Source organism: Mya arenaria, chromosome 4 (genome assembly GCF_026914265.1).
Source record: "Mya arenaria isolate MELC-2E11 chromosome 4, ASM2691426v1".
In the NCBI taxonomy this organism is placed as follows: domain Eukaryota; kingdom Metazoa; phylum Mollusca; class Bivalvia; order Myida; family Myidae; genus Mya; species Mya arenaria.
In genome coordinates this window covers 69,435,479-69,451,612 of record NC_069125.1, presented here as the reverse complement: position 1 = coordinate 69,451,612, position 16,134 = coordinate 69,435,479, and the positions used below count along the sequence as shown (strand labels likewise).

At 35.1% G+C, this 16,134-nt stretch overlaps 1 protein-coding gene and 1 long non-coding RNA gene across 2 annotated transcripts; one reads left to right on the top strand and one right to left on the bottom strand.

The window, feature by feature from the left end:
• The first annotated feature begins 1,462 nt into the window (after positions 1–1,462).
• On the top strand, positions 1,463–7,329 carry LOC128232538 (uncharacterized). The gene is made up of 4 exons (XR_008260545.1): positions 1,463–1,970; positions 4,429–4,562; positions 5,905–6,169; positions 6,647–7,329. It is a non-coding gene; the product is annotated as an uncharacterized LOC128232538 (long non-coding RNA).
• Positions 7,330–13,263: 5,934 nt separating this feature from the next.
• LOC128230592 (uncharacterized) lies at positions 13,264–14,231 on the bottom strand. Its single transcript, XM_052943007.1, has 3 exons — positions 14,207–14,231; positions 13,794–14,018; positions 13,264–13,476 (listed from the first exon to the last, which is right to left on the bottom strand). Exons 1-3 carry the CDS (start codon positions 14,211–14,213, stop codon positions 13,358–13,360), a joined length of 351 nt encoding a protein of 116 aa, XP_052798967.1. The 5' UTR covers positions 14,214–14,231; the 3' UTR covers positions 13,264–13,357.
• Positions 14,232–16,134: the final 1,903 nt, after the last annotated feature.

Sequence of the window (16,134 nt, the reverse complement as noted above, 5' to 3'; positions counted from 1 at the left end):
AGCATATAGCATAACTCACTGAGGTCATAATATTTAAGATCAAAGCGCACTTTGGAAGTATATGTCACTTGTCCAATATTGTTTTTCTTTGAAATGTGTAACAAATGATTGCATCTTGAAGTGTAAACTTTCGACACGCTTTCGCCTTCAGATTAAAATGTCCCAGTGTCCCTACTGTGCCGAGGCGACACACGACTGCAATGTCACCATTCAACTTTCGATTGATGCTCACCCAAATAATGAAATTAAAGTTGTCAATCAAAAGATCAGTGAAGCCTAATGTCAAGAACAGGGAAAACAATAGCATCTGCAAACGACGTAAAATTTATATGCAGCTTAATTTGAAAAACAATATATATTCAAATGGTGTCACAATGACAGTGACTATGAATGCTAAATATCAACACTGTGATTAGAATATTCATAAGGCGCATGTCAATTCCCAGTACAAAGAAAGCTATACTCCAAACAATATCTGCGTTAAAATGTTTATACTCCGTTCATAACCACTGCGAATTTAAACGAGAAATTCTCAGATGTAACTTAGAAGTTCTTAAAAGGATTCGAAGCAGAGATTTTTGACTAAAAATAAAGAAACTCCTCGGTTCAAAATTTTATTATTTGACGTTCACAGATACGCTTCTCTGAGATGACTTCTTCAGGAATAGTTGTCCTTATTCAGAGAGAAGAGTTTAGATTCGTTAATAACTTCCTCGAAGACTTCATTTTATCTTATATTTGGTTACTGATCCAGTGGTTGATTCTAATAGACCATTATTACTCTTTAGGGGTGCCCATTTACTTCTAGGCAATGATCAAATACAGTTGCGATAGCCCCACTTGTAACTGAAACAACTTAGGTGAATCAGATCTCTGATTCCACTTAGCAAAACATCTCTGACCTTTATTCTTCGTACGCAGTTACTCGAGCAGCTATGGCTAATCAAGAGAATGAGAACAACAATAACACAGATGTTGACTAAACTAACACTTATATAGGTCAGTCCTTAATACAGATATAAACAAACCCCTTTCACCTTGTCTGGATGACTCCCGAACATACTTGGCAAAATCTAATTGTTCTCTTATTGTTGTCCTTGCTCTTCTGTTCAGTAAATACTTGGGAAACCATTAAGGCTAGATAGTTTGGTCCATGCACTGTCGACAGAAAGTATGATCTTTATTTTGTTGTTAACCATCCTGGAAGGCGTTAACAAACATAAATTAGTTTTGTTAACGTGTAACTTTTTGATAAACCAGTGTCGGTTGTATACTCTGTCACACATGAAACATGCCACTATGATGAATTAGAGTGCAATTGTGATAACACTGGTATGTCAGATCCTGGTTCCGCTAAGCTGAAAACGTTTAATTCTTCAAAATCTAGACCAGAAACTTGATCAACTGGAGCCATCACAAAGGAATGAATATGAACGATTTATCAATGAATATGAGCAACAAGGACTGATACAATTTATCATGCTGGCGTTGTTAAGGACATTAAACCTGTTAAAACAACATCCATATAGCATGAATCCTTTGAGACAGCAATACCTTAGAGACAAAGTAAGATGTGTTGTGTTGTATTATGACTTCATTGAACCAATTCAGAGCAATAAAAGTTCATAATATGTTCTTGTGCCGATACTAAATAGGACATACAGAATGTGCACATATTATTGTAAAATAAATAATGTGACCAAACGGATATCTATATCGAGAATCGATAATTGCATAAACAAAATGGTAAAAGCGAAATATGTGACAAAATTTGATTTTCTCAAAGGATTGTTTTCCAATACCAGAACGAGTTAAGAAGATACAGCCTTTGAGACACCTAATGGCCTTTACCTGTACAAGGTTTTGCCATTAAGGGTGAAGAATTCGCCGGCTACATTTCAACGGCTTGTGAATCAGGGTTTTCTTCTATCAACTCACAGATGCCAAGATGACCATCAAATTTGCAAAAAGTGAGTTTTGTCATGCTACTGTATAAATTTTATGTTATTTGGGACAGGGACCTGTGCATACAGTTTTTTAATGATTTTGTCAGGATTTTTGAGAATGTACTTAAACTTTTTATTTATTTCATGTAAAGAATTTCAAGTTTCTAAACAAGATTCTTATCGAACTTGAAGGAAAGTTCTTGAAGATTCTTAAAATGTTCTCGAATATTTGGTATATCAGGGGCAGAATTCATGACGGTAAAGTTGGGAGGTAGTTGGAAGTTGGTAGTCGGAAATCCGAATAAGTTTCTATAAAAGTTTCTACAGTTCAAGAACGTGTTTTTAAATAGTCGTCATAAAGTGCGTTCAATATTTCACGTGTATTAAATTATGTGGACCCAGCACCAGTAAAGCTATTTTGTGAACTTTCTGACTGCGGACATTATTCTTATTCTATGTACTCAAATTTAAGCAAATTTCTTATTTGAAATTACTTTTGTTTAACTGTTTTTCACTAAATTTTGTTTTTCTCTATGTCTGTTACGTTTGATGGTCATAACAATTCTTACTTGTAATGATGCGTTTTGTAATTGATTGTTAATTATTACAATAATGCTTTTCTTAAGATATATATTTATATATATAACCTATCATGTATGTCATATGCATAATTGTATTGCTGCTTCTTCCCTTCTTTCTTCATATATATTTGCTATTCTTCTCTCCTTTTATTGAGGCCATTAAGTCATTGAATAGTTGTGCCTGTCGCGATTACATTCAATCGATCTAATCAATGTATCTTTATTTCAAATTCATTTGAATTTGCATGAACACGTTAAATAACAATTATTAAGCCTAATTAAGTAATACATTCATGTGGAAAAAAATACTTAAAGTAAATACCACTCGGCTGTCCAAACACAATGAGTGTTGCAGTGTGTTTTTGTTCTTCAAAATGCTTTTCAAGGATAAGGCGCTTTACTTCACTTTTCATCAGTATTTTCTTACAGAAATTCAACCAAAATATATTTAGCTTTACTGTTCATCTCTCTTCCTTCAAAAAACAAAAACACCAACTCCAGCAGCTTAACTGTTATTCTGCCTTCTCTGAAAATCAGAAACGCATACTTACCAGGAACAGGGAGGCAGAATGTAAGTGAAATTGGGATACTCATATTCGTATATATAAGTTTTTCCACCCAGATATGTATTTCGGGAAATGTTATTATACACATGCTATTGACACTTATGTTTTATTTTACGATATTTCGTAAAAACACTTTTTTAGCATTAATAAATGCCCTATTTTCATTCAAAGCTTGTGTTACGTTTTCCCATTATCCATACGAGTTCGACCCGACTTAGTACCTTGACGTTGAACAATACATAAATAAGTATATTTCATGCTTTTTCTTAAATCGTAATTTAGTACACGGGTTTCCTTATTTATCGCTGATTTGGTTGTCCATCAAAACAAAACAAATAACTATTTATATTATCAGCCTTGATTCGCGTATTAAAGGAGAAACAGTCTGGTGGCGAAATGTGAAATCTAAAAGTATTGGAATAGCGATTATAACTCAAAATATTATTTAATTTGAGCAATAAATATATATTTGTATATATTGACAGCATGCTGGATATATGCATATAGTGATTAGACTATGCGTACCACATTTTTGTAAGATTTATCATTATTAAACCTCTAATGGATAAGAATGTTTATCATTATCAAACTTCTAATGAATCAGGATGATTCTAAGGGGCCTGTACTGCAAGTGCTTATATTTCCGTAAACCTTTTGTGTAGTTATAGTCTTAAGATGGTTCCTGTAGTGCATAAACAATCAACTCAAAGCAGAGACGTTCTCGTCCCCATATGTCATCGCTCGCTTGGCTAGCCACTGATTTATATAATATATACTAGTTTAATGGAAACAAACCAACGGGAATATTACTCATGGTTGTTTGCTAACGGTATTATGTAATGAATATTCATTCTTGCTTACACTTGATTACAGTTCAACGTTGGCATACACTAGTAGGAAATGTGTTGATATTGTCTGAATTATTCAAGAAAACGAATCTCTAGATATCAAATGTCCTCGAAACCTACCATAGCTGGGCTTTACCTATATGTACGTTTCGCAACTTATCAGTTATCATTACGTATTATGAAAATTCCACTGTAAGCCACAAAATAAATGAAATATACGAAAATCAAGCAATATTTAGACATATTATTCTATATTTATACCTAATGGTTTTAAGGATTCTGATTCAAAATAAAGTAGTATTCCGGATCTCCATGTTAAAGATTTTTATAAATGTATGTGCATCATGATTTCCGTCTGATTAGGAAATCTTTACACGATTTTCTTTGGATAGAAAGTAAACTGTGGTGACAATCGGCTGATTGATCGATCTTTTTTTTTCAAAAACACAAATAACTGTAAACGAACGAAGTATTTCTTGTGTTTTAGATGACATGCTGATTGAGTGAAAAGTATAAAGCAGGGGCTTGATGTAGCCGCAGTCAAGGAGGTTTCACCGACCAGACACATCACCATAATGTATCAATGGCTGTTAGTTTGCGCTCGAGACGCAGTCAATGCAGGTAGGACTAGTTTAGACACTTGGATGTGTTTTTGTTAAAGTATGTTAGAAGAGACTGCTTCATACGATGGCTACAACATTGCATAAGTTACAGCTTATATACTTGAAGATGAATATTATTATGTATGTTATGCTGGCACATGTTATGTCAGTCAGTAGTTCTTGTATAACCACAGCTACAGACAGCTTTTATCGATTGTTACCATCAGCAGAGGCCCTAGCAATAAATTAAATCGCTAGGTTTAAAAAAGTATATATGGGTCTCTACAATATGTATCGACATTACTTTATAATGCCTATAACATTTTCAATTAATTACTAAGACATCATGTTATTATAATGTTATTAATTAGGTGATTTCATATTGGCCTAGTTATTTGTCCGAGTTTAGCTGTATTTGCCCGAGCCCGAAAGGGCGAAGGCAAATACAGATGACCGAGGACAAATAACTGGGCCAATATGAAATCACATAATTAATAAGTATTTTATTAATTAACTATTACCATTTTGGTTAAAATCATTCTTATAACTTACCTTAAGTTTACACTGAAGCCGTATTCATCCATTATTCATTCATGGTGTCTGCTTTTCTAGACTTGACTTTGCTGATTTTGACATGCATCCTTAAAGTGACATTGCACATACTTATGTATAAAGCACTGTACAATGTAAGGAAGCATGTCTTTTTATCTTAATTTTGTAAATCGTTTGCCAAAACGTCAAATGTTTCACCTTCGTCGTCCATTTTGTCGGTGTACAAAAGCATAATAGTCGTAAAATCAACCAACGGGTTAAATACAACTGTTATATCAAACCGTACAGAGTAGGTCAATCATTCAATAGGTTCAAGTATTCCAAAAAGGTTTATACGAAGCAAAAAAATTCAAAACAGTCGGAAAAACGGAAAACAAAATGACTACCTTTTAAAATAATTTCATATTTCTCATATTAGGCGAGTTTCGAAAGCCAATGAAAATTGCCCATTTCTCGAATCCTATATTTGGCGAGTTTTGTACCTAACAATCATTGATAAACATACCTAGTTTTTATATATAGTATGTATGCACTGTGCTGTTTGTGGTGTTTTGTGCTGTTCTTCCATGTTTCTTGTTTGTGATTTTTTGTTTTATGTTCTATGTCTTTGGCGTTTCCCCAGTGCCATTAAACCGGGTTTCTGGCATATATTGTCTTTAATTGTCTGGTATTGGTAGCGCTTTTACCCCCGTATTGCGTCAAATACGTGATAGTTGATTAATAATAAACAAAATTTGTATTGAATTTAGCTTTTTTTGTATGAAAACAATCGATCGGTTTAAAGTTTGTTGGTTATATTTCTGTTGCAGTTTCTGCCCGTGTTAAACGGCCACCATGCAATGGTAAGAGTAACGGTGGCTACGGAGGCGAGTACGGCACTGGCGCCTGTGGATAGGGAATGAGTCGCGGATACGGAGGTGGTAGACACGGTGTGGCGGATACGGCGGTGGATAGGATGCTGGCAGGTACGGAGTCGGATATGGAGGTGGCGCTGGTTGATACGGCTTTGGATGACACAGTGTCGGATACGGTGGTGTCATGTCCAGTGGTTATCGGGGCGGTATGGAATGAGTGGTAAGGTGCATATTGACTTGTAAAAAATATCTCTTCGAATAAAATCGTGATACTAACATACAGAGACATGTTTAAAATAAGTTCTGTATTTTATAGTAATAGTTACACTCACGAAGTTACTATTTATGCGCATTGTATGATAATAAGAAACAATAGGCAAACAAAATGTATACCTGGTTTAATCATTTAAGGTGGATAGGTGTAGGAAGGGCTGAACGCTGGTTTTCTACTGCAACCGTGGTAAAATATAATATGTATGAGGTTGATTTCAACTTCATATTTTCGCTTTTCACATTCAGCATTAATTAAACCGCTTCGTGTGAAATGCGAGGATAGATATTTATTGTTTTGTAAAACGTTTGTTAACTCATAAATTAAACTATATGATCGAACGAAAAGTGTTATTAATTGCGTTAAGAGGCAAATTGACTCTTGATACATGCGGACATTTAAAACATGAATGTCTGTTCTCTTCAGATCCTGACACTTCAAGGATTTCTCCTGATGACGTCATTGTACATTGTACATTTAGTGTATTTATTTCAATTTAAGACTTATAAAATATTAATACATGTTTAATCATTATTGCTGCTCAATGATTATGATTTATTATCGTTTTATATCGTTATGGAATTTTCAGGGACAAGCCCAGTACCCAACGACCCTGTTTAAATACACAGAACTAATGCCTAACATACACTGAACGAGAGAGAACCAAACGACAAAAATTACCAAACAATGCAAATATACCACACAAGCATCAACACATAATTAACATTATACACCGCCCTGGAACGGTCACCGATACAGGTGTTCATTGGGGGGCTTTAAAGTCCCATTATGTTTTAGTAATGTAAACTTATTTGTTTGTATGTATATCCACATCGCTTAGGTAAGAAATCGTCAAAACGTCACATCCGTATAAACAAAATGGCGGCGTTATAGAATTTCGCTAGCAACTAAAAAGCAAAATCGGCCAATTTGGTTAATAAAATGCCAATAACACACAAACCATGCACGAAAACAAGCATTTTAACTATTGGAGATATGTTTTCTCTGCACAAATGTAAGTTTGACGTTGACAAACGAATACATTCTTTAGAAATCGTCAATATGTGTGACTGTACCATTCTGAAAAGTTCTGAAACTCATAATGCTCTTAGTTAATATTTCCGATGGGATCAGCCATCAAACACCAACCAATGTAAATATTCATTTCATTAATGGGGGGGGGGGGGATTTCAGCTGAATGTTATGCAAAGGCCAAACATTTCTAAGGACAATAGTCTCTGTCCATTTTAAATGTACTTGCATACCAGTATTATGACAGAAGCCACATTGTCGGTAAGGACCCAAACGACACTGAACGAGAGACACAGACATACAAACACCACAGACCACAAATGCATCAAAATAGCTTTATTTATAAGTTATAGCCGGTCAGTTAAACACTAAAGCGTAAACACGTATTAACTTAAAATATAGATATTCCTCATTTTTTTCTTATATAACATTTGTGTAACATAGCATTGTTCTAGCACACCGGATAGTGAATTCAGCCGTGCTGGAAAATTCCATCTGAAATCTACCTCCATGCCATGACAAACGCTGTGACGTAATACTTTGAATTCTATTTAATTTATTAAACCCTTTATGTAACCATAATTATGAGATTTCAATAGATTGGTTCATTAACATTTACTTTACAAAAATATACCTTCAAAACAAAGCAAAATAACTCTTAAAAGACGTGATACTGAAGGAACTTATTGATATATACAGTAGATAAAAATTACTGCGCGTCATGGCGTCAGTCATTACACATCATCGCACGCGCTTTTTGGTGAAATATACAAAAATGTGCTTTTCTATGTATATTTTCACAAAAGAAATGTACTTTAAGGTATGCTAGAAAAAATATCAATCATGTGTGTCCGTTCCGGATAGAAAAATCCGACCCTCGGGCACGTTTCGTAGCCAGTAACTCGGCAAGCCTCGTTAACTGGCAACATTATCTTCACAAAATATAGCTTCCAAACAAAATAAGCCTTTAAGAACATTATATAGTAGGAACTTCTTCTTAATTTTTGGGTTGTCTTGTGTGCATTTGGCTGTATATTGTAAACACGTGCAGGTGAAGACAGTTAAAGTGTTAAATTAATTCGAATTCCCAATGTTAAAAAGTGTTTACTTCGCTGACGTTGCACTATTTTTCAAATTCCCATCTTTCACATTTTCCCCTTAGCTCAACCATGCACTTTGATTGTACATTTTCAATTTGTTTCTCACCAATAATACAATATAGGAAATAGCCCAGAAGTGAATCACGCAAATTGAAACCCTGTTTAGGGGCAGAAGGTAAGGGGCCAAACGGCACTGAACAAGAGACACAAACGTTAACTTATTATGCGCATGCGTTATGTCATAGACTAATGTTTAGAATACAACCTACATTGTAATCCAATGAAATTGCAGATAGGCAATCATTAAGTACAAAACTTAATCACTAAGAATTTCACCTTTCGTGGGTGTTTAAAGGTCCGCCTACTCCCAGTCATCCGATACACATTCTCTGTGTTAGATTTTGCATAGTCAATGTATCAGCCAAGGAGGTTGTATTCTAAGTAAGTTAGATGACGTAATTTGGCGAGTTTTGTACCTATTTTTTAATGATCAATTGTTATTCATTAAGAATTTACTTCATGTCATTTATTACATAAAACACTCTAAAAATAAGTTGATGTCTTTTATTTAATTATCTGCTTTAATGGTTTAAGTTGTTCAATTTAATCAACTTAAAAAAATAAAATGCGTGTGTCGATCACATTGGAGCAGAAATGTATTTAAAGATGTGTTTTACTCTTTATTATTCATGGCTATCGACCACATTGTGATCTATACTTTCCGCTTCCTCTTTCACGAAAATGCATATAACACATCATGTACTCAAATAATGTTTATTTGTTGCCATAATACATATTTAAACATGCATTAAAACTCGTTGAGTAAATGTTATTAGATGTTATGACTTATGTTTCTTAGTACTAATGTTAACGAATTCAAATACCAACAAATAATGAAACCCCTCACAAATAACGAGTTATCAAAGTTATACTGATACAATGTGCATTTAACAAAAACATGAATTTGTGGAATTGAACCTATAAAAGGAAATCTCCAATGTGTTTAATAGTTGGTTAAAATGACACTAATCTAATAAAAGGACACGGGCGTTATAAAAGAATGTCATCAATCTTTGACTTGTCAACGTGTATTAAAATTATAATGATTTGTAAGGAACTTCAAAAACAAATTCTCCGTCACCTTTTGTCATTTTTATAGGTCGAATTTATATGTACTTTATGTGTGTTGTTCATACTTTGAGCTCGTTTGAGCATTTATACATGCGCATTGTTACTGTGGATTGCTGTATTACAATGCACAGCCCAAACAAGTACTTGCTCTGGTACGATGGAATTTATCCTAAAGCATTAAATGGATCCCTGCAGCTTTTGTTACACACAGGATTAAAGACATTTGAAGGACTTGTTTTATGAGCCGATATCGTCTCTCAAATCATGAACAATTATAAATATAATTTAAAACACACGTTTGATAGGAAGCTAGCTGACATTGATGGCAAATGTACTTAATATATGAACTGAGTAGGATTTTGAGTGGAATTCATATATAAATTAAATAAACTGCATAACATTTGAGAAAATATGCGTATTTTTGTAGATTTGAGTTGTTCCTATGTTGTGTTTTTATTTTGTTTAGTAAAATGAACTTGTTATGTTGTTTACTCAGATATTAAAACATTGATCTGTTCTTATTCTGAAAACTTTCACGTTAAACGTTTTCGAAACAATCAAGTTTCATGCAAATGTAATTTCAATTTGTGCTTAATATTGAATATTATTATAAATATTCGTTTTAATTTCAGACCCTTCATTGAAGGTATCTAATTTGTTTTACAGTGATTTCTCCATTTCAAGAAGCTTCCATGATGCACAGAATATGATAAATCTGCTCGGTATCATTTCTGGCATACAGCGATAAATTGAAAAAAATGAAATACTGAAAGTAAAAAAGAGATTTTTTTTCTTGTTTCATGACTACACAGAATTGAGAAAATCATTATACAACTTGACGTTGAACGTGTATACCAAGATGCGGACGGTCACATGGGTAGTTAAATTTAATAATGATACAGCTTTTAAGCACAAATGCTTTTAAGTACAATTGTTCAAAGTTGCAACTATTAACATTTGAACAGATAAAAGTAATAAAGTTTTAATAATTTAAAATGCTGTGGTGGAGGATAAGTTTTGTGCGATAATTCACTTATCAAATGACAAATTCCTAACCTCACGCTAAACATTAAAACAATCGGAACATTTTCGGCTATTATCATAAGAATTAGACCTTGGACGTTAAAGGCGGGAGTATGTATAGTTCATCATAGGTCTATGTTTTAACACAGGGCTATGTGAAAACACAGAAAACAAAACAAAAATAAAACATATAAAGTCATTTATATCTGGAAATGTTTTAAATTTGAAATGATTTATGAGAATACGAAAAAGCCACAGAGGACGTCCTTATGACGAACAAATTGAAAGAGACAGAAATTTTTCAGTGGTTTGGGTTATGCTTCTATTTGAAACAGCATTTGAGTACGGCTATCTCTGACAGACATTGCGGTAAGAGTATCATGGGTTTTCAGTGGGCGTGGCTTATCGGCTTCTGACGAAAGTTTAACTCTGGTGTTCATCTGGCTTTCGAACTTGACATGTATGTCGTGGCCATAAACCTATTCAACCAACTTTTATAATGCTTGTATGATTTATTCGTAAGTTTTTTGCACAGAGTTTAAATGTATTTTGCTATAATAGGCAAATAACTCCGATGCTACTTGGGCGATTATTCTGACGATCAAATTTAGCCTGAAGAATATGCCACCACGGAGTCATTAAGACTGGATGATGAATACATACCTGCACAAGAGAAGTACCAAACATTATGTTGATGTGAAAGGGACCTAACTGGGAATTAAGTTAGGAATACGCCGAACGATAAAAGTTGGCATAGACATTATGACCATAACACTGTCAACATTTGTCAAATTCATTGGATAATAAAACGTTCTAATTAAATATATTAAGATAAGATAGGAAGAAGCCAGGGCTGGAAGATATCGACGCCATGTAAAAAACCATTTCGCACCTTGCAGGCGACACATACTTAAATAAAATGAAACAGTCAGTCACATGACCTTATTATGGTCGGCCTTTCTAGTTTGGTGCCACTGAAATAAATTGATGAAAGTTTTGTCTAATGAATTCATATTTGTATTTTTAGTTGAGAACTGAGCTAAATAGACGATCTTATCAATATTGTATCATTTTATTTAACGCTAATTGCTATAACACTATTCTTAATTGACTCTTTAAAAAGGAGCAGTATGATACACCTTGAACGAAGCTAGGATAATACTTCGTCGTTCAAACGACTGAACAAAATAAAAACGCTTTTGTTGACTAAAGTTCTGTTAGTGATGGTATGTATGTATACATCCGCCTACAAGTTTAACAGGAGTTATTTCATAGTAATCAGGCGGTTGGTCGGTCAGTGGAATGGACTCTTTTTACGGTATAAGAAGTATACGTGATACGTAATAGGCATTACCATTATGTGTGCAAGTATGATGAAGTATCTGACATCATTTTATAAGCCTCGGCTGAATTCATCTGTAATAATAAGCAATTGGTCCAAATTTAGCTTAAGAGAACTACTTTATAGTTGTAGATGTATTGCTTTGACATTTAGTTCGACGTGTCACCATGAAGTGTTACCTTGATTATTTCTCGAGGGCCTTGACAAATCTTTCTTAGTAGAGTTATATGCCTTTTATCATTTGTTAAGCAGTGTATGGCTCCTTTTATAAAACCTATTATACAGAGTTGAGGAAAGCCAATCCAATATTTTTAATTCTTACATGTCATTCAATATAGTATGTACATTTACAGCTATACTGGATTTGGAACCAATCATGTGCTTAAATAGGGTATATTTGCTTATTGGAACACATCATTTCTCTGAAGTATACATTTGCTTGCAAAGTTTGTAATTGTTTTCATTATGGTCGAGATACCTAATAATAACAATACACTGTATTAAAAAGGGTATAAATCTTAGTTTGCGCAGCGAACTGATGTCACTTACATCATAAAGGCTAGCAACATAACACAACCTACTTTGCGAACATATTAGTATTTACTTAGCGATATATATTTTAGTGAGGTAACAAAACAACGCGGATGTTAGCCTCATTTCACTGTGCCAATTATCGGAGGTTTATAACCCATTGGAGTATGCAACTATATGCTATTATGTATACATGCCATAGTATAGTCCATTTTTATCAATTGCATGCTTGAATGGCAATCATCGTGGTGTGACTCTACCCGAATGATATTCACACATATCTTATTAGAACTACTTCTGTCGATGGTGAAGAAAGTTATATTAGCTTATGCTAAGTACGATGGCACGATGTTGCGCGGGAGTGTGGTCTTTTGTTGTGGGGAAACTGTAAAACCCGACACAAGCTCTCTTGGTCGGCTTCGTGACCACAAACCAAACTTACAAAATCGAACCATGGACGCCTCGGTGAGAAGCTAGTGCGCTTTCCACTGCGGTTACGGGACATTCACCTTTGAGTTCTAAACGACCCTGATCACGCAATCACCGCAAAATTGATAGCAACTCTATACAACGATATTACACCATAAGGAATCATTAGATTACGAATGAGTGTACACCAATTGACCAATTGTATTTTCAAAATGCTTTAATGGAAATAAATACACTAAATGTACAACGGAGTCATCAGGATAAACCCGTAAGTTGTCCGCTTCTGTGAAGAAAACAAATATCAGTTAGTTAGTTGTCTATTTCAATTATTAAATTTTGCTACAAAATAAACACTAAAGTAATCAATACAGTTATCCATTTTGCATTACAGTCTGAGAGCGAATACATGTTTCATAAAATAAATATGTATCTTCTCATGTATTTCAGAAGAAGCGATAGCTCTAGTCATAAAGTTTCGATATGACTCCAAATTAAGCATACTGTTTGCGAAACGCGAGCATATCCAGGTGAAAACTTACATCAGAGAGTTTACATTTTACCGCGGTTGCAACAGAACACCAGCTTGCAGCCCTTCTTGCACCATGGACATCGGCCGACAAACTTCTGCCATTTGTTGCATCGTGGAGCGCATTTGCAATATCGGCCTCCTGGGAATATAGAAAAGGCGCTTGCGTGTTTCATTTCCCCATCGTCGTTTTATTATAAACACAATAATATATGTTAATCGCTATGTCTTAATAACTGTTTGCCAATAACTACACATTTGTTCCAAAAATTACATTTTAAATACAGAATGGTATCTTTACTCCGTATAATTCAATTAAATATCTACAATTAAGATTTGTCTTTTCATAACTGCAGTAGAATTAGACAAGCAATCAAATCAATCGTATGGTTTAAAGTCGCTGTTCTCTGTGTTATCATTCCTAGAAAATATCAAATGCGCTTGAAATTGTATACGTACTTCCGCCGAAACCACCTCCATAACCGCCGAACATGTCACCACCGAATCCGCCACCATAACCGCCGGACATGCTACCACCGAATCCGCCTCCATAACTGCCGGATATGCCACCACCGAATCCGCCACCATAACCGCCGGACATGCCACCATATCCTCCGGCTCCACCTCCATAGCCGCCGAATTTCTTTCCACCGGTAAATCCACCGTACCCTCCCATGTATCCACCTAAAGATTCAAACAGATGTGACTTTTGAATTTTCGTTTTCTTGCGATTGTGTTTATTACCATATAATAATTATACATAACGTCTTCATTGTTATACTATATATGAATGTTTCCAAATTATCCAAATGTTTTACTAACACGAGAGTATTCAAAATATATTTCACAAATCAAAAATGTCGAATATATACCGTTCATTCCGCCGCCGAAACCACCGAACCCGCTTCCGAAACCACCATTTCCACCGGACATGCCGCCACTTTTCCCCCCAAATTTCTTTCCACCGACGTTTCCGTGTCCTTTATAGTCGTATCCTCCGGCGCCACTTCCATATCCACCTCCGTATCCTCCATATCCGGAGCCACCTCCGTATCCGCCATAGCCGGAGCCACCTCCGTATCCACCATTACCGAAACCACCTCCGTATCCTCCTGCGCCACCACCGTATCCGCCTCCATAGCCACCGCACCACTTACCTTTGCATGGTCGTGGCCATTTGCCTCGTGCAGACACTTAAAAGGCAATACAACATAGACATATAAGCGGTACCATCTATACCAGTCGATGTTTTTTTTCATGAATTGGTTTATAATCCATTTAATATTTGCTTTCTTATTATCAACACGATATCACTGTAAGTAATGGAAACAAATCATTATCTTATTAAACTAATGTCCTACCCATCTTTATAGACGCACCACGTTGAATAAAGCTCGAGAGTTGATGCATTGTAAGGGTCTCTGTGATTTGTACGACCGATACTAGCTGTAACTCGTTAGTATCATATAATTCTATCAATACCGTTTTTTGTAAACGGTTATAACGAAACAGAAAGTACTTCGTTCGTTGAATCACCACGATGTTTAATAAACATATATTATAAACTCAAGTTCATGCAAAGTGAAACCATTCGAATAAGTTTTACTAAACAAAGGACAATAAAATGGCCAAGTATCTGAACTAGTCCTACCTGAACTGACTGCGAAGAGAGCGACGGCTAGCAGCAAAAGATACTTCATGGTGATTGGTCTGGTAAGCGGATCCTCCTTGACTGCCGGCTACAACAACCTTTTATACTTTTTATCCAAACAGCAAGTCATCTTCTTACAGAATACGTAGTGTTTCATAATAGTGATTGGTGTCTTCGATCGATCAGTCCATTGCAAACATTTTTGCCCCTACTCGTCACTTTTTCCTTCAAACGGAATTATGTAAATATTTCATAATTAGATGGAAATTAGAATGCACATAAATTTCTAAAAGAAATAGTATAATTTCATTTCTGTTCAGATGATGACTAGCATTATTTCGCATCAATTATACACACTGAGAGTTTAAACACAGTTTTCAAGAGTTTTAACCATGGCATGCTACACAGTTTCAAAGAGTTTTAACCTTGGCATGCTACACAGTTTCTAAGAGTTTTAAACTTGGCATGCTACACAGTTTCTAAGAGTTTTAACCATGGCATGCTACACAGTTTCTAAGAGTTTTAACCATGGCATGCTACACAGTTTCTAAGAGTTTTAACCTTGGCATGCTACACAGTTTCTAAGAGTTTTAACCTTGGCATGCTACACAGTTTCTAAGAGTTTTAACCTTGGCATGCTACACAGTTTCTAAGAGTTTTAACCTTGGCATGCTACACAGTTTTTAAGAGTTTTAACCTTGGCATGCTACACAATTTTTAAGAGTTTTAACCTTGGCATGCTACACACTTTCTAAGAGTTTTAACCTTGGCATGCTACACACTTTCTAAGAGTTTTAACCTTGGCATGCTACACACTTTCTAAGAGTTTTAACCTTGGCATGCTACACACTTTCTAAGAGTTTTAACCTTGGCATGCTACACACTTTCTAAGAGTTTTAACCTTGGCATGCTACACAGTTTCTAAGAGTTTTAACCTAGGCATGCTACACAGTTTCTAAGAGTTTTAACCTAGGCATGCTACACAGTTTCTAAGAGTTTTAACCTTGGCATGCTACACAGTTTCTAAGAGTTTTAACCTAGGCATGCCACACAGTTTCTAAGAGTTTTAACCTAGGCATGCCACACAGTTTCTAAAAGTTTTAACCTAGGCATGCTACACAGTTTCTAAGAGTTTTAACCATGGCATGC

What these genes read in the sequence shown, in the direction of transcription:
- LOC128230592 (XM_052943007.1), bottom strand. An exon ending in TGGAGGTGGTTTCGGCGGAA is followed by an intron (nt 13,477 to 13,793) that starts GTACGTATACAA and finishes CTATATTCCCAG; the next exon opens with GAGGCCGATATTGCAAATGC.